Below are 24,653 nucleotides of genomic sequence, written 5' to 3' on the forward strand. Positions count from 1 at the left end.
AACACCCAAGTGCAAACATCTAATGGACATAGAGGCCAACAGTTGGCACGAAAAGAGAAGACCAAAGATGACTTTTCAAGGGATAAACTATATTAGATCTATAAAGAAGAGTAAGGACATTAAACAATCTGAATGACTTAGTGATAATGAAGTTTATGCTTTTGCAATGACAGTTGAATTCTTGTAGGGAAGGACCTAGAGTTAAAAAAAAAAGTCAACTAATAGCTACTGTGTGAAAGAACTTTATGAGGCACTGTGAAAGGTCAAGTACATTACCTTTGTCCATCTGGGAAGCTATTTCTTTTCAGTCAATGCTTAGGGAGGGTCATACAGAACAATGAAAGAAAGGGATTCTTATCCAGAGCTTCAAATCACCTGAATCAATCCCTGGCTACCCAAGTCACATTGCCAAACCATATCCATCTCTTATAAGCACTATGTAATCAGCAAGGGCTTAAACTGGTTCTCATCCTACAGAAAATGGAGTTTAGATATAGAGAAGGACCAGTCTGAAGCTTATGTGGAGAAAATAGGTAAAAATTTTAAAAACTCTTAATCTTCCTTAGAGCAATTAGGTCAAAGTTTGCCTTCCAGTATAAATCTGGTTGTTTTTATGTACAAAACATGTATACTGTACCACTTCCTTATACTGCTATGGCTACAGTCAAAACAACATATAATAATAGGTGTTTGCAATAGCATGGCAAAATTAGAGCCTTTATACACTGCTGATGATAATGTACAATTGAGCAAACACTTTAGAAAACAATCTGGTAGTTCCTAGAAAAGTTAAATCGAGTTACCATATGACCCAGCAATTCCACTCTTATGTATACACCCATGAGAAATGAAAATATATATGCTCATGCAAAAATTTGTACATGAATGTTCATAGTATTATTCATAATAGCAAAAAAGTGGAAGCAACCCAAATGTTCATCAACTAATTAATGGATAAATAAAATGTGGTATGTTCATACAATGAAATGTTATTTGATGTTAAAAAGAATGAAGTCTCAGTATGTACTATAACATGGATGAACCTTGCAAATGTCATCGTAAGTGAAAAAAGCCAGTCACAAATACAAATTCTATTTATATGAAATGTCCAGAACAAGTAAATCCATAGAGACAGAAAGTCGTTTGGTGGTTGTCAAGGGCTAGAGGAGAGTAGATTGAGGGTAAGTGAGGTCACTGTTAATGGTGTGGTGCTTCTTTTTTTGGGTGATAGAGGTTTTAAAATGATTATAGTTGAAGAACTCTGGGAATATACTAAAAGTTGTACACTTTTACTGGGTGACTTTTGTGGCATAATTACATCTCAATAAAGATGTTAAAGAAAAAAAGGAATACACTGAAAGTTCTAGAAAGTTGAGAAACACATGATCTAGTAAAATCTACACAGTATCGACCTTTCCTAGGGAAGAATGGACCCGACTGCTAGACCGAAACTGTCTCAGTTTCACCTATGGGCTGAGCCTTGAGTGGTTCTGGACTTGAGAAAAATCAGACTAGATTTCCAGACAACTGCTTGAGAAAAATTTGATGCATTAGTCTGGCTCAGTTTAAGTCCTAATAGCTAGTTCCTTTGAGTGTTAGAACATTTGGCCCAGTGATATATATTTGTCACTGGGCCAGCTCCCAAAAGCTATTGCCCTGGTCTCCTGGCTGCTCCCAAGGTGATCTGAGAGTAGGTATTGAGTACTACCAGTTCAGGACAAACAGACCAAAGTGACGGCATACTCCTATCAACTCTCTTGAATGGCTAAACACATTTTAGAAGTATTTTTCTTGGTTTATGGATACATTAGTCTTCTTTTCTTTTCATATATTTGCCCTGAAAGGAGTAAGTATATGACTTCCTGAATAACTTTACTGCACTTGTAATCTGACTTGGGAAAATGACTGCTATGAAGATACAGGACACTGTAGGTATTCTTTTTGCCAGGGTTTATGTGACAACTGAAGAGTAGGATGGGTGAAATACAATTTATATGTGTAGCAAACCCTCAGGTGAACAAAAAAACAAAAACAAAAACAAAAAACAATACCTCCAAAATGATGTTAAAGCATTACTCCCTGAGATGAGAACTGCACTCCTGAGATGTCTGCCATGCATCTGACACTAAGCCTAGTTATTCTACTTTGCTGCCAAGGACATTGTCTTGCAGTGTCAGCCCAAACCCCAATAAACTCGAAAGCACGTACTGTATCTTTCTTGATGTAAGCAAAATGAGATTTTCAGTTGTAATATGAGAGTTCATTTGTTTAATATATGAAAGTATGTAGAATCTGAATCTCTGTAGAAGTACAATAGAATAAAAATCATTCCAAGAACAGAGGTTTAATTAGGAGACCCAGAGATCAGTAATCACAGAAATCAAAGACAGCTTGCCCACATGACCAGCCTCCTGAAGAACATGCACTCTGTTCAGGATGGCAGGTGGGAGTGCCCACTTAGGGGCCCTCTGATGTTTAGTATAAAGCACTGGTTCTCAGTCTCAGTGACATGTTATAATCACCTGGGGATCTTTAAAAATACTGATGCTTCAGTCTTACCCAGAAACCCTAATTCCATTGGTCTGGAGTGGCCTGGTCATGGGATTTATAAAAGCATCCCAGGTGATTCTTAATGTGCACAAGGCTGAGAGAGCCACCAGAATGAGATGAAAAGTCCTCTCTGAAGATCCCATTAAAGGCCATGTAGCTTTGGTCCCCCAGTAATAAAATTCAAAATAGAAAGTTGAATTGAACTAAATTCCAAGTCTACCACAACATACTGGCAGAAAATATGTTCACATTAAAGCATTGTCCTATACACTGAAGGACTGCAGGTTCAATCACTGGTCAGGGCACATAGCTAGGTTGTGAGTTCGACTGCTGGTCGAGATTTGTACAGGAGGCAACCGATCGATGTTTCTCTCTCCCTTTCTCTCTGTCACTCCTTCTCTCCCTCTGTCTTTTCCTCTCTCTCTCAAATCAATAAACATATCCTCAGGTGAGGATTTAAAAAAAGATTAAAAATTTCATTTTCTTGGGAAAATATCGCAGTTGTTTTCAGATTGGTTAGTTTTTCTTTGAAAGATTACAAAGTGCTTAGAAAATGGAAAACTTCACTCATGTATGATTTAAAGGGTCCAAGGTGAGTAAATGGGTAAATATGGAGCTATGATATAGAATGCACGAGTCTTACCGTCAAGGAAGGGGTACAAGCAATCAGGCAGACCTTGGTACTGTATGCTTAAGGTGTCCTAGGTGCACAAGTGTGTGCACAGGCATACATGCTCTTCCCTGTCTAGCCCAAAACTTCAGATCCCTGACAGTGGCCATCAACTGAGCGGGGGGGGACACACACACGACTGTGAGTATTCCTTTTCTTTGAGTGAGTCATTTCACTGGTAAGGCTTAATACTTTTTTCAACCTTCTTCTCAGCTCTGGGTCTGCCCTCCTGGCTCACATCCTTAGCTAATGTTTGCTGCCTGTAGAGGGAATACTCTGTTTTTCACACCCACATAGCAGTAAAGGGCTAAGAGCTCTTGATGGCTGGGGGTCACTGCACCTCATTTCTTGCTGTGTGCACCCGAGGACCCAGAGCAAGGAATTTAGAAGTCATAGGGCTGTGGGTTCCTTCCCCAGAGTAACCCTTGATTTTGAGCACTTACTGCCTCTTGGTTGAAAGGAGTTTTCAAGGATACAAAAGCATATCTAAATCAACTTTTTATAAAATTCACTTCATTAAAATACAATTCTTACCAAAATACCAATAGTGTTTTTCATAGAACTAGAACAAATAATCCAAAAATTTATATGGAATAACAAAAGCCCTCAATGGGCACAGCAATCTTGAAAAAGAGGAACAAAATTGGAGGTATCACACTCTCTGATATCAAATTATGTTACAAGGCCATAGTAGTCAAAACAACATGGTACTGGCACAAAAGCAGACACACAGATCAGTGCAACAGAATAGAGAACCCAGAAATAAGCCTCTATAGCCAATTAATATATGAGAAAGGAGACAAGAACATATAATGGGATAAAGACAGTCTATTCAATAAACAGTGTTGGGAACACTGGACTGATACATGTAAAAAAATGAAACTAGACCACCTGCTTTAGAACAAAGAAGAATAAATTCAATATGGATTAGACTTAAATGTAAGACTCCAAATCATAACACTGCTAAAAGAAAACATAGGTAGTAAAATTGCTGACATTTCCTCTTAGCAATATTTTTTATGATATATCACCTCAGGAAAGGGAAACAAAAGAAAAAATAAATAAATGGGACTACATCAAACTAAAAGTTTTTTCCTTTGCATAGCAAAGGGAACCATCAATAAAATGACACATTGAATGAAAAAAGCTATTCACCAATGACACATTCCATAAGGGGTTCACATGCAAATCTATAAAGAATGCTACAATTCAATGCCAAGAAACCAAACAATCCAATTAAAAAATGGACAGAGAACCTGAATAGACACTTCTCTAAGGAGGACACTGAGATAGCCAATAGGCAGGTGAAAGATGCTCAACATCACTAATCAGAGAGATGCAAATTAAAACAATTAGATTTCACTTCACACCTGTCAGAATGGCCATCATCAATAAATGACCAAATGTTGTTGTGGATGTAAAGGGAACCTTCCAGCAATGTCAGTGGGAATGCAGGTTTGTGCAATTGTGATGACAATTGGTATGAAGTTCTCAACTTAAAAATGACACCTTATGACGCAGTGATTCCATTTCTGGGTACATATCTTTTTTTTTTTTTTTTAAAGATTTTATTTATTTATTTTAGAGAGGGAAGGGAGAGAGAGAGAGAGAAACATCAATGTGTGGTTGCTGGGGGTCATGGCCTGCAACCCAGGCATGTACCCTGACTGGGAATCGAACCTGTGACACTTTGGTTCGCAGCCCGTGCTCAATCCACTGAGCTACGCCAGCCAGGGCTTTGGGTACATATCTTAAGAAACTGATAATACTAATTCGAAAGACTATATGTACCTCTATGTTCACTGAAGCACTATTTATAATAGCCGAGATATGGAACCTAAGTGTCCATCAATAGATGAAAGGATAAAGAAGAGGTGGTACCTACATGCAATAGAATATTACTTGGCCATAAGTAAGAATGAAATGTTATCATTTCTGATAGCAGGAATGGACCTAAGGGTATTATGCTAAGAGAAATAATTCAGACAGAGAAAGATAAATACCATATTATTCACTTATATGTGGAACCGAAACAGCAAAATAAATAGACAAAATAGAAACGAACACAAAGATACACAAATCACACTAATGGTTGCCAGAGGGGAGGAAGGTTAGGGAATCAAGTGAAAAAGGAGAAGGGATTAAGAAGTACATACTGGTAGTCATAAAATAGTCATGGGGATGGAAAGGATAGCACAGGGAATATAGTAAATAATATTGTAATAACTATGTACAGTGCCAGGTGGGTACTTGAAATCTCAAGGGGACCACTTTGTAAAGATATGATTGTCTAACCATTATACTGTACACCTGAAAGTAATACAAAATAATATTGAATGCAAACTATTTGAAAAATAAAATTTAAAGTTCTTAAGAAAAAGACTCACTGGAGATCGAAAAGGCTGTGGCTTATGCCATGAGTCTAGCCCAGAGCTGAGGCTAGAACCAGTGTTTCTGAGTTTAAAATTCTTTCTTCTGTGTTGTTCTGCCAAACCACCTTGTCTTTATTAAGCATTAATGGGGTGCTTACTACATCTATGAGGCATTGGAAATACCATGGTGAACAAGAAAACCATCCTGTCCCTCTGGAAGGTCAGAGGCTTAGGGGTTTATTTCTGGGTTCTCTATTCTGTTCTATTGATCTATGTGTCTGTTTTTATGCTGGTACCATGTTGTTTTGATTATTATGGCCTTGTAACATGCCTCTGCAAAGCCATGTAATCAATGCTGCAGTCACACTTCAGTGTTTTGGTGGCCAGAAGACAATGAAATTTCAGGTGGCAAGAAAGGTGAAGGGAGGGCATTGAGGCCTTGCCTCAGGAGCTGGTGGAGGCAGAAAGGAGTTCCCTGGGTATAGGTGCTATGTTGGTCCAAGGGACACAGAAGGTCCAGACATCAAGGATCCTGCAATCCAGCTGACTCCGCTGTGGCCAGTCACAAAGCAACTGCAAAGCTGCAAAGGCAGGGCATAAAGTGTGACTGTCTATAGGACAGGCTCCACGTGGTACAGAAAAAGGTAGGAGCAAGCTTGTCCCTAATGGTTCTCTAAAGTGGTCAACATCTTATAGGAGAAAATGAGCTCAGTTTAAAAAATATTTCCATAAGAAAAATACTTTAATAACATGAAAACTATAGCTAGAAAGACAGCTGCAAACTGCTGCAAACTTTAAATAACAGCTGAGAGTTGTTGAAAAATGCCAAACACCAAGTTTGGCACTGTTAAGATAAAACCCAGTTCAAAGCAAGAGAATAATTTATTTTTTTCTCTTTCTATGGTTTCCCCTGCCCCATCCCATTCTTCCTCAGGCTTGCTGAGTCCTACTGAACAAAACCTCATTCGTAAATGAGGTATCTAAAATCTGTCACCTGTACAAAAGGGCAGCTTCTGTTCCTCACTATGACCCACGTAACATTCCTGCCATCAGTGAGTGTTAAAAGCTTTATGGCGTAGCTCAGTGGATTGAGTGTGGGCTGGGAATCAAAGTGTCCCAGGTTCAATTCCCAGCCAGGGTACATGCCTGGGTTGCAGGCCATAACCCCCAGCAACCGCACATTGATGTTTCTCTCTCTCTCTCTCTCTCTGTCTCCCTCCCTTCCCTCTCTAAAAATAAATAAATAAAATCTTTAAAAAAAAAAAAAAAAAAGAATTGCCAAAGGCTTTTCTCAAATTGATTCCCTGCTGAGGCTGACTACGAAGAACGAATATTACGTAACTCAGCATTATGCAACCCAGTTACTCCCCCACACTCAACAAAACATGGTACCTGTGAGAGCTGGGCAATCGGGCTTTCTTTTTAAAGTCAATTTAGTAAATAGAGAAGGTCAGTGACATAACTCACCCTTAGTCAAAGTCTAATCTTCACAGGTATGTTTCTGGGACCTAATGGTCATTTTCAGTTATTTTCACAATCAGAAAATGTCAGGCATGAAAGGGATCTTAAAGAGCCATGGCACAGCCCTCTCCTTACCTACAGAAGGTCCCGGCATATGAGGACTGCCTGCCAGCTGCCAAGGAGGGGGTGAGGAGCAGAACCCACTTCTGCTGGCTCCTGGGAAAGCCACCATATGGTGATTGAGTATTTATTGGGCTCTGATAGCAAATCTCCCTTGGTGCAGGCAGTTCTTGAATACACTTACTTATTCAGTGAAATTCAGGAATAACCTGTTGAAAACCCCCATAGTCCAATGTCAACAAGGCAGTTACACTTAGATTTGTTATAAATACAGCAGATTCATAAAAAAAAATTCTTGTGCTACTAGAGGTTTTTGAAACTGATGCACCCATGGACTTTCTGGAGATGCAATCACTAATTTATAATAGACTTTGAAGTGGAATCCATACGACCTTGAGGTTGGTGCTACTTTCAGTACATTATGGAAGTGAGATGGGTGAAAAGTACTGTATGAAATGGAAATGTCTGAAGAAAAAGGAAAATATTTAAAATACTGATTTAATTATGTACTAGCATTATTTAATAAAACTAAGATTATTATAGTACCACATCTTAGAGATTTTTTTTTTACTATTTATAATTGACCAATCCCTAAAATGGCAGCCCTAATTACCAGATAGAGAGATAAAATTTCTGACACACATCATTTGGCTCTGTTATTTTAAAAACACAGCAAGTACAAAACTAACATTAACTTAAGAATGGTATTCTTTTGTCTTTGGTAGAAAAATTGATGATAATGTTTTAAGAGAGATTAAATATCCCAACCAAGGATAGAGAGCTACTATCCTTGTGTTAGAATTTAAATTTAGGTGTATCTTGTTTAAAACTTCTCTTACCAACTATTCTTACTGTGTTTCTGATTAAAACAACAACAGTTTTTTAGGATGACACATGTATAATTAGGAGAAATCTTTCCAATAGCACCAATAAAAATATCCTTTATTTCCTTGTATATCCTAGTCTGTACATACACAGATGAAACTCATCAAATTTGAAAATATCCAACTGCAGATATCAAATGTTCAGGAAATGAGTACATGCTCTCATATACACACACTGGACATTGGGTGGGGGCCAGTCAATATCTCCCTGCATCTCAGAGGATAGGGTATAGAAAACACAAATTAACATGAACAGGGTGCACCCCTTCTATTGCCCTTCTTAGAAGAGATAACATTGTTTGTTCCTTTGTCATCTTGGTAGAGATCTTCAGCACAAGCCTGACTTGAATTAACTTTGATTGCGTGAAAGTATGAGCCAAGCAGTAAGGCATCAGTTTCCACTGAAGGGCACTTCAGCAATAGCTTGTCAGGAAAAGCACAATTGGAGCTGCAACCTTCAGATCTATGGGGAAATTCTGAGCAAACACTTCTTAAATAAGGTGGCTGAACTTTAACATTTTCAGATGGTGGTTTTTGTATTTTTTTTATTCTTTGTATTTTCTGTATTCTTTGAAGGCAGGGAGAGTGAAATGTTTTTTCAGACATGATAAAGGAGACCAGTTCCTGGGATAAACTACTCATAAAATGACAGAAGGTAAACTATTAGTTTCAAATAAGAGTTCTAAATGAATCATTAGAAAAAGAAATAAAAATCTTGTCACTTTCTCTCATCTCCAAAGTCTCATTTACTTTCTGTCAAGATAAGGCCACCCAGAGTGAGATCCCTCTTCTAAGAACTGGCTAAACAGTAAGAATGAATATGGGCTCATCATTCGTCTAATTGTGTGTCTTCAGAAAACTATTCAAACCTATTCAAACTATTGTCAATTTTAAATTTCCTCATCTAACCCAAGGACAGTAGTATGTTTCTTACAAGGCTGCTGTCAGGACAAACTGAGACAACACATTCAAAGTGTTTGGTACAGAGTGTCAATACATAGAGAGGACACTGACAATGAGCACATCACCACCACTACCACCATCACCTTCATCAACAAAATAATCTCTTTATAGATATGGTAAATAAGGCAAATAATCAATTTGCCCATGATCACATAGTAAATTTCTATCAGAAGTGAGATTAGAACTTCCATCTCTTGCCTGTGAGATTAATGTACTTTCTGCTCCAGAGTTGATGATATCTACTTTGATGCTTCAGCAACAAAAAGCTCAAGGAATTCAAGAGCGAACAGCTAAAGCATTCTCAAATGAAACTTGTGCAAAAGCTTTCTATGGACAGCATTACTAGTGCCTTCTTCATGAGCTCTTCTGAACATGGAAATATGCAAAAGACCTATTTATTAGATATGAAAAATGCAGTGGTGAGAAAGGCTTTGTCTAGAAGTGAAGTGGAATCTTATTTTGTGCATATCAACCTTGGAGGAATCAAATCAATTCAATGGGAAATCTTCAACTGAGAGGCATTTCTTCTACAAGAATGCCAATTATAGGAATATTATTGCCCAAGACTTGAGGATTTACTAGAATTTATAGAAAAAGCAGAGAGGGAGGAAATTAGATAAATTCTTGTATGAGGAAGTCTTTTTATAGCTGCAGAGGAACCATATATTGAAAAGACTGTAAAAAATGAATGTTTTAGGTAGGCCAAGCTATAAAACTAAACAATCCTTATTGCTCTGCTTTCTTAAACTTTGATGGGGTCTGAGGAATCTTTCATTACTTTTGAAAGAATTCATATACTAAAGGATATAGGGTTCACTTAGGGGGCAATCTGGTCACTGTACGTAAATTCAGAATGTTGATTTCCTGAGGATTTTTATTAAAGTCTAAGACAGAGTACATATATCTCCCTTGCTTTTGATTGCCTTATTATTTTTTAAATATGTAGATTAACCCTTTGATTTAATTTAAAACATTTTTAAAGATTTTATTTACTTATTTTAGACAGAGGGAAATGGAGACAGAGAAACATTGATGTGAGAGAGGAACACGAACCAGTTGCCTCTCATACATGCTCCGACTAGGGACCAGACCCACAACCCAGGCATGTGCCCTGACAGGGAATTGAACTGGTGACCTTTTGCTTTGTGAGATGATGCCCAACCAACTGAGCCATGCGAATCAGGGCCCTTTGATATAAATTTAATTGATCTATATAGGTAGAGCAGAAAGTACTACTGGGATACACTTTTAAACTCTCTATATTTCTATTCTATTAAATTAATGAATAACAGATGGATCTAGAATGGAGACAAAAAGTTTGTCTCCAAAGAGTCAAAGTGAGAAAGAATTTCTACAAGGTTCTGATAGGGCTCATAATTGCATGCCAACTTTGCCTTCAAAAGATTATAATTATATGGCATAGAGTGGGTGCTGAATAAGTATCTAGGGAAGAAACTGTGGGTACAGAATTGCAATATATATAGTGCATTTGATTTATTGAACAGATTGTGTTTAATGTGTGAAGAAGCCAGTCAAGGAGCAGGAAGAAGTCAAATTAGCAAGAAACTATCATTAATATTAAGGTGGGACTTAAGGAAAGCGTTTTAATCTTTCTCTTGCCTATTACTTAATGCATTATTGCTTGTCAACTGCTATTTCATTTTCTTTGAAAGAAAATGTTCTGCTCAGAGATAGATGCTAGTACTGGTGATATAATCACCTATCAGAAAGGAAGGAAGTGCACAGCAGAGGTGTCAGCAACATTAATAAAAGCAATATTCTGACTTTCTTTGTAGCAGAAAGGTTAGGATGAAGACAAGTTTCTGGAATTCATGACAGTCAAAATATAGGGTGTAGCAAAAGTAGGTTTACAGTTGTGAGTAAGTGAAACATAGAGTTTATTCTTGTATTATTAATTATTCTATTACTTTCCATACAAACAACTACAACCCTACTTTTGCCATACTCTGTACATAGCTGGCTACAACTCTGCTCCTTTGCAGCCTAAACTACAGAGTTAAGATCTTTGTGAAAAATGGTCAAGGAAAGCTGAGCATAGAGCAATTTACTCTAACATGTATCAGTAAGTTTTTGCAAATAAAGAAGAAGGGGACAGATAATTATGTGAAATGTTGAACCATAGAAATTTAGAACTGCAAGTAGCCTTAGAAATCATAGCAATCCTTACATTTTACTGATAAGAAACTAAGACTCGCACATATAAATCCACTTGTTCAAGCTTCGAATGACGTAAACCTCCCACACTCAAATACCAGTGTCTGAAGCAACAGAGGGAGAGATTTTTGTTTTTGTAATTGTGAAAAAAAAAAAACCAAACAAACCCCATAAAATTTATCATCTTAATCATTTTTGAGTGTACAGTATTAGTACTAAGTGAATTAACATTGTTTCAAAACAAATCTCTAGAACTTTTTCAACCTGCAAAACTGAAATTGTACCTGTTAACTCCACCTTCCCCACTTCTCCCAGCCTCTGACTACCATCACACTACTTTCTGTCCCTGTGAATTTTACTGTTCTAGGCACCTAATGTAAGTGGCTTATTTACATTAGCATAACATCCTTAAAGTTCATCCACACTGTAGCATGTGCGAGAACTTCCCTTTTAAGGCTGAATAATATTCCACTGTATACACACACCATATTTTCTTTATCGATTCATCTATCAGTGGAAATCTGGGTAGCTTCCACCTTGGCTATTGTGGATAGTATATAATTCTCTTCATGCAATTTAAGTGCTACTAATGTAGGGGCTGACTTTCATTTACTCTATGAAAATAGCTGCCAAGTAAGTTTTAGAGATTCCCCCAAACAATCAAAATGGTACTTAAGCTAAAATATATATGGGGAAAGATGGAATATACTATTACTTTTCCCCGAGAGGACCTAAAACATTTTTACCTCTTCATAGGCTGTTGTAAAAGATGAGAACTGTGAGTGAGATACCACTTCTAACTCAAGTTTTAACCAGTACTAAGGGCACTGGAGTGGACACTGCAGTTACTGATACGACAGTAGACAGTCATTGTGCACCAGCTTCTGATTTCTCAACAGGCACATTCAAAAAGTTACTGGTGCACATTTCTCTTGAACAGTCATTTAAAGACTAAAGTTTCAGAGACTTATCTACTACCACACAAAATGTGAATAAATTAGGCACATTATTTTGCTTCTAGGGACCAACAAGAATGATGATTAAGTATAAACCAAGAAACACTGAAAACGTTTCACCTCACATACACACACACTTAGGTTAACAAAGATGTGTGCTACCTGAAATATCAACCCCTTGCCTACTATCTTTAATGGCTGTACATAATATCTGTTCTAATTGCTTACAACTGCAGGTTCATAATTCTGGGTTGCTACACCCACTATTTGAATTGCTTCACTAAAACAACAACAAGAACAAGAATAAGAACAGAAACAACAACAACAACAACAATAAACCATTAGCTTAAGAATACCCAATGTGGTATAAAAGTGTTATCACTGAAAAGCTTCTGGCAAAACTGGTATGACTCTAAAATCATGTCATCTTCCAGAATTACAAAACATCCAGTTTATCCTCACACTGTACAATTACATGCATTATGTCTCCAAGCAATTACAGTAGAACCTCAGTTCTCAAAATTTTATTTGTTCCAGAAGGCTGTTCGAGAAGCAATTTATTTAAAAACCAAATTATAGGTGACTGATCATACAGGTATCATCACGAAAGGGTGTCGGGTCAAGATCCAAAGTTCTGTCCAAAAACTGAGACATTTTTTTTTTTTGTCAACAACTTGGTCCAGAACCAAATTGTTTGAGATGGGAGATGTTCGAGAACCGAGGTTTGACTGTTACAGATAACCCCTGTTTTTCTAGATTCAGTCCTTACCTTGATACGTGTATAACCCATCACTGGCAGGATAATCAAACATTATTTGGATCTAAATTTGGTGCTAAATCCATGAGCCTACGTAAGTCAGTGGTTGGGAAACCCTCAATGAGGAATAGTTGTTTCCTAGAGATCAAGGTTTTACCTGACTACCTATGAAAAGTGTCTAAAAAACATTTCTACACACACACAGACACACACACACACAGAAATAAACAACTCCTGTTACCCAGGTTTGCTGGTATATTATGAGAACCTGGGAGAACTGAAGATTTTTGCCTTCCTGGGGTGCATGCTAATGAACACTGATAGCATCACATAGCTATAAATAAACTCCAACTTTGCAGATATATTAACTTTCACCAGATTTGAAGAAAAAGTTGCTACACACTTAGAAATCAGCTGAAGATTCCTGAACTTACAATCTTAACTCTTAAATCACACATTTAAGGAAATCTCATCACGGTACAGAAATATAGGTTTGGTAACAACCCCATTGCCATAGCTAGCTGTCTAGAGGCTCCCATTCCCAGCAGTGTCTTCTGTTTCTTCTCTCACTCACAGACATGCGGCCAGTACACTAGGTATGTAACAAAGATTACAACTCTATTTCGAAATGCTTGGAAAATGTGGTCTCTTTGATGTATGCAAAATCTCTGTGAACTACACATGGGAAGGCTGCTGAAGCTGTAGGCGTCAGAGGACACTTGGAGCCTCAAGGCTACAGTGCTCAGAAGTGCTGACACAGAACAAGGCAGCGATGGCTGCTTACTGTGCAAAGGGGCACAGCACACTGCAGAGCTATAACAAGTGGAGTGATTAACTGAAAGTTGTTCTAATTAATGCCTTATAGATAGGAATTAGGAGAAGTATCTTCAGAATGACAAGATGAAAAAAAAGAACAAAGATGAAAGTAGAGTCTGGTTGACTTTCTTGCTTCTTTTTTTGATATAAAATACCGAAGGAGCCTTGTTCATTATTTGAACAAGGTAGAGAGGTAGAGAGTCATTAGGGACTTCTCTGCTGCCTAGATTTTGTGAGAGCTGTTTGCCCAACCCTAGACATACACAGCCTAGCTTCTGTGTATCCTTTCTGGCACCATCAGGCATGTACACAAAAGGGAAGCAAATAGGAAAGCTTTGTTTAGTGGGCGCTAGTCCAGAACTTGCTTTCAGGAGAGAGGAAGAACTCCTACAAGTTGCTGGGGTCAATCTGTCTTTATAGAACCGTTTTATATGGAAACAATGGGGGTTTATAGAAAGGTAGAAGAATGTCTCTGCTAGTTCTGAGATAGATATAAGATGATGCATGTATCTGGAAAGAAATTAGAGATTGCCAGACTGAATCATAATTTTCAGGGAGAGAGTTGGTCCAAAAATGTCAAAGAAAGAACATGTATATGTTCGGCTTTTATTCAGTGGGTCATAATTATGGAGAAGGAGAAAAAGGAGTCTGACTTGCTCCTAATGGGGAAAATCAATCTGCCATTTTACAAAGCAGAACAATCCTTAGGAGTGGTGTGAAAGGGTAATAAGAAATGCCGATGCTTCTCTAGAATCCTTTAGGTTGCCACAATGAAGACTAAATATCTCTGTGCACTGAGGATGTAAAGGAAGAATGACTCTAATGAGAGGGACCTAGGTTGATGTGGTCCTTATGTGTCTTCGGAATAACACTGGGGGAATATCTTTATCTTTCATTGTCTACTGACTCAGGTGCTCACATCCTTGAACTTCTGAGTTTGCTCTAAGGCATTAGAAGATCTGAGCTCAGATCTGGTCATGTGGCTGTGGACAAGGTATCCAGCTTTCCTGAACTTTGGTTTCTCTACCCGCCCAGAAAGAAGAAAATATTTGCACAGAGACTTCTTTAAGACATGCAAAATCTTACCATGCTTACAAGTTGTATCATCAGCATCACAATTGACTAAAGTGACTGAAGAATTAGGAAGAAGATACATTTTAAAGACTAACTAGAAAGCAGGGGAGTAGAGACAGCATTGAGAGAGGACAAAGTCCGATGGAGGATTTCAGTTTGAGTGCTGCCTTATGGATGTGCCTATCTGGCAGCTGAAAAGGAGGCTGTCAGCTTTCTCCTCTGTGGGCAAGTGATGCTGAGATGGATGTGCATCCTGGTGGATGGTCTCTGGGTCCAAGTACTAAAGTGAAGGAGGGACTTGATATGACAGCACAACTCATGAGGGTAATGTCTCAAGAACCTCATTGGATTTCCACTTTCAAAGCTCATTTTTTTCTAAAGAGAGGTTTTGGGCACCCAGCAAGATATCATGATTTTGCTGGCATAGACCTTTTGACTGTGAGCTGTGATCGGGGGGCCAAACTCTTCATATAATCATTAAATCCACAAATAATTATTAAGAACCAATTCTGTGGTGCTGTTCTATATACTCTGGATAACAATAGCAAGTATTTAATATGTGTCAGCATCCTTTTAAGGGTTTTACATATGTTAGCTTATTTGATCCTCATTATAACCCATGAAGTTGGGCCTGCCATCATCTGCACTTCATATGAGGCACTGAGAGGCTAGGTATCTGGTTCAAGGTCATAGTAGGTGGAGTCAGGATTTGAACACAGGCAGACTGGCTCCAGAGCCCATGCTCTTGCATATCAGATAGCAGTGACCATCACAGGTAAGATCCCTGTCCTCACAGAAAAGGAGAACACAGACAAGGGAAAAGTAATGTTATTTTCTGTTTGATAAGTGCTGTAATGAAAACTAAAGCAGAGTAAGGGGACAGAGTGACAGAGGAAGGCAGGCTATTTTAGATAGTGTGGTCAGGGAAGCCCTCTGTGATAGGTGAAGTCTGAGTAAAAGTCTGAGTAAGAAGGGGAATCGGACAACTGGAAGGTCTGAGGAGGTTATTCCAGGCAGAAAGTACAAAGACTCTGAGATGGAAATAAGCTACAGATGTACTAGGGACATGAAGAAGGTACTGACATAGCATGAGGGAGACAAGAGCGATGGAGGCCTTTGAGGACATTAAAAAGACCTCAGATTTTATTGTCAGGGTGCTACAAAGCCTTTGTAGGGTTTTGACCATTGGTGTAACCTGCTCTGGTTTTCTTCATAAAGAAGATCACTCTGGCAGTGTGTGAAGAACAGTACATTTGGGGAGGATGCAATCTGGGAGGCAAGTTAGAAGGCTATCAGAGTGGTCAGTGAGAAGAAAATACCGATGCTACTTTATTTAAGGCGTTTTCACCAAGGGCAACTTATTCTAGCTTAGAGTAAGGTGGCTCTGGAAGTCTACATCTCAGAAGCTAACTATGGTAAATCTTATTCTTGAGCTCTGGAACAGTCTTGATGTGAAAGGGAAGTGAACGCAAATCTCCTGGGTGTTGACATACAACTGGCTAACTAGTTCTCTGGAATGAAAATGTCAGGGACTCTCTGGGCAGGGTCTTCAAGGTCTCATAATCAATCCCCAGCTGCTCAGCTAGTTAACATGGAAGCCCTGGGCATTTGTTGGGCTGTGCTGGTGAGGGCACAGAGGCTCCAGTGTTTTGAGTTTGCTTTTAGTGCATTCATTGGGGATGTTTGATGACAGCCAGTCTAGTCATTTTTTTTTTTGAGAGGGTAGTTTTAGCACTTCAAATGAAGATACAGCCGAAATGGTGGAACAGATTACTTACAGGTGCCTTTTCTAAGCCTTTTCTACGCTGAGTAACTTTATACTAACAGATAAAACCAAGCCTGTTTTGGAGATGCTTGCCAACTTTTACAAGGGAAAGTGCCAAAGAATTAAATCTTTCTGAGTTTACGAAAAATAAGGAGTTAGGCTGGCCGTTTTTCCAAGTTCCAGTGCTAAAGGATCCCATAAAATTCAACCACTAATGCCTGGAAAATGTCATCATTCTAGAATTTTCAAAATGCAACTCTTATTTATCTGCCACCATCAAAGTATATGCAAATGTGCAGATCAATTTCTTTTCATGGCTACCCTATTATCTTTTCATTCCCGCAGTTAAACATCATTTCCTAGGCTTGTCTGAATGTGGCAAAGTTATTCTATTGCTAGATAACTACAGAACTCAAGGAGAAGGGATTGTTTTATTACATAAGCAATAAAATAAAACCTTTAATTTTAACATAAAATGAAAACTACAGTTTTAAATACTGCTTCTTTTTTTTGAATTCTGTTTAGCGTCAAGCATGAAGATTATATGTTAATATATTATGATACAATATAATGTCAATCAAGCTGGTACCTTTTGATGATGTCAAATAAGTTCTTTCCAAAATACAAGCAGAAATTAGAAAAATGGTAAGGGGCTTCCCTTCCACATTTTACAAACAAATTTACAAGAGAGGAAAATGAATAGAAGCAGAAATGAAGCTTATGGTGTGAATGTTGCTAAATCCAAGAAAAATAATGAAGAGCATAATTTTGTTAGAGAGTGAAAAAATCAATTAATAGCAAGCGACTTTAGCCTTTAGCTTTCCAATGAATTTTGCACAAAGATGAACATGTCACACGACCCAGAGACGGTGCTGTGGCAGATGCTTTGCTCTACCTCAAAAGCAATAGAAAGGCACACACAAATCAAGGTGAGCCCTGGCCCTTCTACAAGATGAAAACAGAAACACCTTCCAGGACTCCTTTGTGGAGTCCATCCCAAAGAAGCAGTTTACACCACTTGGACCTGCAGATATACCTTCCATGTGGCAACAAAATTAGGTTCATCACCAACAACCATGTCTTCAAGAAATAGGCAATCTTATCTTGAACTATGATATTACAATATTAAGAAAAGTAGAATACATTTATACTCTTTGACACACGTCCATATATAAATGTGTAATATATGTTAAAAAAGGACAACCTTTTTTGAAGTTTCCCATATTTAAAGCATCAATTTTTAGTTACATATAAGAATTCAGCTTCCAAAAGAATGTATTCCCTGGAAATTCTGAACAGCTGATACTTTCCTTTATGTTCTCCTTGAATTCAAAAATATAATAGGTCATCTTTCTATGTCTATATGAGTACAAGGAAGAGAGTTTTATGATTCTGTGTAAATAATAAACACCAAAAGCAGTGATGTCTAATCAAGGGGATATGTCAAAACTTTAAGCTCTTAATGAGAAACAGTACATCACTGAACTGTCTTACCTGTCGACGAATCATTCCCAGGTCTCTTTTGGCTTTATTCACTAGAGTCTGAATTTCTACAGGATCTTTTACATTCTTATTTTCTCTGAAGGCATCTCTTATCCTTCTGATAGCATAAGTTCTAAACAAATTCAGGGGGGGAAAAAGAGAAAAGGTGTCAGCATCTCTGAAGCTATGCTTTTAAATGAATTTAAAAGTTTTTCCTTAGGAGTCATTGTCTGATATTCTCCTGTGGATAATCACTTCGATATTTGCTCTTGGGACAGGCCCATCTATTACAATTCTGGGATGACTAAGCAAACATATTTAGGGACATAAATCTACCTCAAATGAGTCACATATAAATGGCAAACTGTTACTGAAATGCTCCTTAGATTGCTGTTCTTTATAGAGTTATTCACATCTGGTTTCCTTCCATTTACATGGCTAATTGAACCTTTAATGTACAGAGACAAAGCAAGAACTGAGAGGAAATGATGCACCACATACACATGCATGAAGACACTTATCTAAGCTGGACTTGGGGCAACCCTTCAATCTTGTCCCATATTTTGGTTATTTCTTCCTCTTGTGTAACTTAATGTTAGGATCCACATCAGGATCCTACCTCAGTCCAGAGTGGAGATTACACCAAAATGCTTAAAAGTACACACATGAGCACATACATGCACATGCCTAGCACCTCCTCCCCCATATAAATTATATGCAGTACAAGAATAGAGGTTCAAGTACAATGCTTTCAAATCAGACAGGCTCGGATTTGAATTCTTGCTCTAGCTTCTACTGCTTGTGTGAACTTGGGCAAGCTTCTTAACCCAGGTTTTCTGTCTGTCAGATAGGCACAATCCTGTCTACCTCCCAGGAATGCTGGGAGGGTTAAGCTTTACAATGAATGTCTGGAATCTGGCACAGAATCTGGTACAAAAAGAAGACTCAATAAATGAAAACTATTCCACTTCTTCTTGCTATTCCCTACTGCAGTTAGTATTTTCCTCTCCTCACATCACTTTCAAACCACACTGCATTCCTAGAGGGTAGTTGATCTGGATAATTAGCCATAACAGAAGAGTCAAGAGTCCTTAACCTGATAAACTCCCACACTCTGAGAGTCATGGTCTTGACCCCCAGGCCCACCTGTCTGCACCATACGAAAGACAAGGCACTAAGGAGAAGCAGCACAAGTCAAACATATTAGACAATTTCCGCTAGTCTTTGCATCATCTCAGATTGCCTGGCTCTTAACTTTGAACACCTGCTATATAATCTATGTGAAACTATTAGCAATGTTTAGAAACAGAAGAATAGAAATAGAGACAAAGAAATAGGAGAAGAAGTATATCATTTCCCAGGGAGCTGGGGTGGGTGGATATTGGGAGGAGGATAAAACTTACTAGGGAACCTTATTCAATTTTAAAGTATATTTTTTGATTATGATATTAAAGTTGTCCCATTTTTTATCTCCTTTATTCCCCTCTGCCCTGCACCCCTCCTCCCACCAGCATTCTGCCCCCTCTTAGTTCATGTTCACGGGTCAGACATGTAAGTTCGTTGGCTTCTCCATTTACCATACTATTCTTAACTTCCCCCAGTCTATTTTGTACCTACCATTTAAGCTTCTTATTTCCTGCACCTTGACCTCATTCTCACACCTTTCATCCTGGCTAATATCCCTCCTTGTGATCTCCATTTGTGATTCTGCTCTTTTTCTAGCTATTTGCTTAGTTTTTACTTTTTTGTTTTTGTTTTCTGGTTCAGTTGTTGATAATTGTGAGTCTGTTGTCATTTTACTGTTCATAGTTTTGATCTTTTCATAGATAAGTCCCTTTAACATTTCATATGAAAGGGCTTGGTGATGATGAACTCCTTTAACTTCACTTTATATGGGAAGCACTTTATCTAACTTCCATTCTAAATGATAGCTTTGCTGGATAGAGTACTCTACATGTATCTAGGCCCTTGCCTTTCATGACTTGGAATACTTCTTTCCAGTCCCTTCTTGCATGCAAGGTTTCTTTGGAGAAATCAGCTGATAGTCTTATGGGATCTCCTTTGTAGGGAACTGTCTCTTTTTCTCTTGCTGCTTTTAAGATTCTCTCCTCATCTTTAATCTTGGGTAATGTAATTATGATGTGGTTGGTGTGTTCCTCCTTGGGTCCAACTTCTTTGGGACTCTCTGAGATTCCTGGACTTCCTGGAAGTCTGTTTCCTTTGCCAGATTAGGGAAGTTCTCCTTCCATTTTTGTTCAAATAAGTTTTCAATTTCTTGTTTTTCCTCTTCTCCTGGCACCCCTATGATTCAGATGTTGAAATGTTTAAATTGTCCTGGAGGTTCCTAAGCCTGTTTTCTTTTTGAATTTTTGCTTTTTCATTCTGTTCTGATTGAATGTTTATTACTTCCTTCTGCTCTAAATTGTCGATTTGATTCCCATTTTCCTTTCTGTCACTGTTGATTCCCTGTATATATACATTTTAAATATATTTTATTGATTATGCTATTACAGTTGTCCTATTTCCCCCCTTCACTCTCCTCCACCCTGTACACCCCCTCTCACCCACATTCCCCCCTTTGGTTCATGTCCATGGGTCACACTTATAAGTTCTTTGACTTCTACATTTCCCATACTATTCTTACCTTCCCCCTGTCTATTTTCTACCTACCTTATATGCTACTTATTCTCTGTATCTTTTCCCCCTCTCTCCTCCTCCCTTTCCCCTGTTGATAAGCCTCCATGTGATCTCCATTTCTGTGATTTTGTTCCTGTTCTAGTTGTTTGCTTAGTTTGTTTTTGTTTAGGCGTGGTTGTTAATAATTGTGAGTTTGCTGTCATTTTACTATACATGTTTTTTATCTTCTTTTTCCTAGATAAGTCTCTTTAACATTTCATATAATAGGGGCTCGGTGATGATGAACTCCTTTAACTTGACCTTATCTGGGAAGCACTTTATCTGCCCTTCCATTCTAAATGAAAGCTTTGCTGGATAGAGTAATCTCGGATGTAGGTCTTTGCCTTCCATGACTTGGAATACTTCTTTCCAGCCCCTTCTTGCCTGTAAAGTCTCTTTTGAAAAATCAGCTGACAGTCTTATGGGCACTCTTTTGTAGGTAACTCTCTCCTTTTGTCTTGCTGCTTCTAGGATTCTCTCCTTCATTTTAATCTTGGGTAATGTAGTTATGATGTGCCTTGGTGTGTTCCTCCTTGGGTCCAACTTCTTTGGGATTCTCTGAGCTTCCTGGACTTCCTGGAAGTCTATTTCCTTGGCCAGATTGGGGAAGTTCTCCTTTATTATTTGTTCAAATAACTTTTCCACTTGTTGCTCTTCCTCTTCTTCTGGTACCCCTATAATTCGGATGTTGGAACATTTAAAGATGTCCTGGAGGTTCCTAAGCCTCTTCTCATTTTTTTGAATTCTTGTTTCTTCACTCTTTTCTGATTGAATATTTCTTTCTTCCTTCTGGTCCACTCCATTGATCTGAGTCCCAGTTCCCTTCCCATCACTATTGGTTCCCTGTACATTTTCCTTTATTTCAATTAGCATAGCCTTCATTTTTTTTTCATCTAATTTGTGACCAAATTCAACCAATTCTGTGAGCATCCTGATTACCAGTGTTTTGAACTGTGCATCTGATAGGCTGGCTATTTCTTCATTGTCTAGTTGCATTTTTTCTGGAGCTTTGATCTGTTCTTTCACTTGGGCCTTTTTTTTGTCTTGATGCACCTGTTACATAGTGAGAGGTGGAGCCTCAGGTGTTCACCAGGGCAGGGCAACCCAGTGGTTGGGCTGTGACGCTGTATGTGGGGCAGGGGTCTGAGAGGGAACAATGACGCTTGCTCTGCTCTCTGCCAGATTCAGTCACTTCCCCTACTTCCTCCAAGCAAATTGGGCCCTTCTGGTGTTGATTCCCATTTGGTGGGTTTGTGTATGTTCTAGGACCCTGTGGGTCTCCTCCACTGAACTCTCCTGTGAGGCTGGGTGTTTTTCCTGGCACCTCAACCCCTACAGGTGTTTTCCATTGATGTTTTGAGGCTTTATTTCCTTGTGCTGGGACCCTGGGTTGTGTGGTCAGTCTAGCTCCCCAGTTTCACCTGGTTTATCTGTGTGTGAATGTGGGACCACCCCATCCACCAGCCACCTTGTGCACTGAGCCCCTCCATAATCCAATACTTTGCTGGGTCTGCCTGCTGCCGCCTTGTGCTCCCGGGGTCCACCAGCCACAACTTTGGTGTGACCCCTCTCCACCTGACCGCTGTACTCTGCCCCTCCTACTGGTCTGGATGAATGTATCTACTTTAACTCCTTGGTTGCTGGACTTCGATACAGTTCAATTTTCTGTTTACTGGTTGTTTTTTCTTTCTAAATTGTTGTTGTCCTTCTTTAGGTTGTATGAGAAGGTACAGTGTGTCTACGTACACCTCCATCTTGGCCAGAAGTGCCTGTATATTTTTATTTCACTTTTCATAGCCTTCACTTTTTCCTCTATTTTGTAACCATACTCAACCAATTCTGTGAGCATTTTGATTACCAATGTTTTGAACTTTGCATCTGATAGGTTGGCTATCTCTTCATCGCTTAGTTGTATTTTTTCTCGAGCTTTGATCTGTTCTTTCAATTGGGCGACAGTTCTTTTTCTCAGCAAACCTGTTATGTGTAAGGGCTTATTTGTTTTAGATAAACATTTCTAAAGTAAAAATAAACTTTAAATGAAACATTTAAATATCAGGTCCATTTGCATTTAAAAGCAAGATTAAAAAGGTATCTTGTAACTTTAACAACCATAAAGTAGAAGTCAGTTTAGGAACTTGCATTTTTAGGAAGTAAACCACTACCCAAGACTTTTATCTTAATCCCACATGAACCAACTGGAGTAGTTGTAGATAAGCTTCTCTCAGGGCAACAATAACTGGAAATGGAATCCTTGTACTAGCAGACACTTTATAACTGGGACTCATTCACTCATGAAGGCATATGGGAGAACTTTACTAACAGACTTATATTACACATAATTTTCTTCACATACAGTTACTAATCTAAAAAGATTTTAGACAGCAAGCTAAAAGCAATTTCTGGCTTACTTTCTTGCACAGCATAATGATTATTTATAAGACACAAAATCAGTCTTCCTCATACCCACATAGTCCTCCAAAACAGTTTCTTTTTTGGGGGTGATGGGAACAGAGTGGGGACAACATAATTTAAATTGAATATTTTATTTAATATGAAGATTGAATTTATAATAGAAATTAACCTCAGAGAATCATCCATTGGTTTGATTCTTTATTCAGGATGCTGCATGGGCTGTTTGGAATAATTAAATTGGCAATAGTAATCATTATTAAGTGGATTTCTCTAAAAGCTAGTGACTAGCCAAGAGTAGCTAGATAAAAGGGAGTATGGCTTACAATATAAAGACCTAAGTTCTTCCAAAGCTTAAGGGAATTAGAAAATAGCTTAAGAAAGAGTTCATCAGCACCAAATCAGTATTATAAGAAATGTTGGCCCTGGCTGGCGTAGCTCAGTGGATTGAGTGCAGGCTGCAAACCGGGCATCACAGGTTCCCAGTCAGGGCACATGCCTAGGTTGCAGGCCATGACCCGCAGCAACCGCACATTGATGTCTCTGTCTCTGTCTCTGTCTGTCTGTCTGTCTGTCTGTCTCTCTCTCTCTCCTTCTCTTCCCTCTCTAAAAATAAATAAATAAAACCTGAAAAAAAAAAGAAATGTTAAAGGGACCTCTTTAAGAAAAAGAAAACAAATAAAAATATGAATAACAAAATGGCAATAACTACGTAATTATGGATAATTACTTTAAATGTAAATGGATTAAATGCACCAATCAAAAGACATAGGGTGGCTGAATCTAGGGGGGAAAAAAGATGGCTATGAGAGACCTACTTCAGAGGAAAGATGTGTGCAGACTAAAAGTAAAAGAATAAAAAAGGATTACTTTATGCAAATGGCAACAAAAAATGTTGGGTAGCAATACTTACATCAGACAAAACAGACTTTAAAATGAAGGCTATATCATAGAGACAAAAAAGGACATTTCATACATAATATCCAAGGTATAGAAGCAACCTAAGTGTCCAACAATTGATGATCAGATAAAGAAGACATGGCACATATATTCAATGGAATATTTACTCAACCATAAAAAAGAATAAAATCTTACCATTTGCAACAACATAGATGGACCTAGAGGGTATTATGCTAAGTGAAATAAGTCAGACAGAAAGACAAATGCCATATGATTTCACTTATATGTGGAATTTAAAAGACAAAATAAATGAACACTCAAAACATAAACTCCTACACAGAATAGATTGATGGTAGACAGATGGGAGGGTGTTTCGAGGGCTGGATGAAAAAAGGGAAGGGATTAGTAAGTAAAAACTGGCAGTTACAAAATAGTCATGGGGATATAAAGTACAGCATAGGGAATATAGTCAATAATACTGTAATAACTATGTATGGTGCCAGGTGGTTAACAAACTAATAGAGGGGATCACTTTGTAAGTTATATAATGTCTAACCACTATACCATATACCTGAAAGTAATATAATATTGAATGACAACTGTAATTGAAAACAAAAACAATA

The 24,653-nt window shown here is 38.2% G+C and overlaps 1 protein-coding gene across 3 annotated transcripts in view; it reads right to left on the reverse strand.

The window, feature by feature from the left end:
* The window catches only part of LYRM4 (LYR motif containing 4), a 164,200-nt gene that overhangs the window by 97,682 nt on the left and 41,865 nt on the right, over positions 1-24,653 (reverse strand). For all 3 annotated transcript variants that reach the window (XM_045841684.1, XM_045841683.1, XM_045841685.1), the window contains one exon: positions 18,058-18,178. In XM_045841684.1, the coding sequence (XP_045697640.1) occupies positions 18,058-18,178 (121 nt within the window). The remainder of the gene's footprint in view (positions 1-18,057; positions 18,179-24,653) is intronic.

The sequence above is a fragment of the Phyllostomus hastatus genome, unplaced genomic scaffold (genome assembly GCF_019186645.2).
Source record: "Phyllostomus hastatus isolate PE091 unplaced genomic scaffold, TTU_PhHast_1.1 phas_contig_37, whole genome shotgun sequence".
NCBI lineage: Eukaryota > Metazoa > Chordata > Mammalia > Chiroptera > Phyllostomidae > Phyllostomus > Phyllostomus hastatus.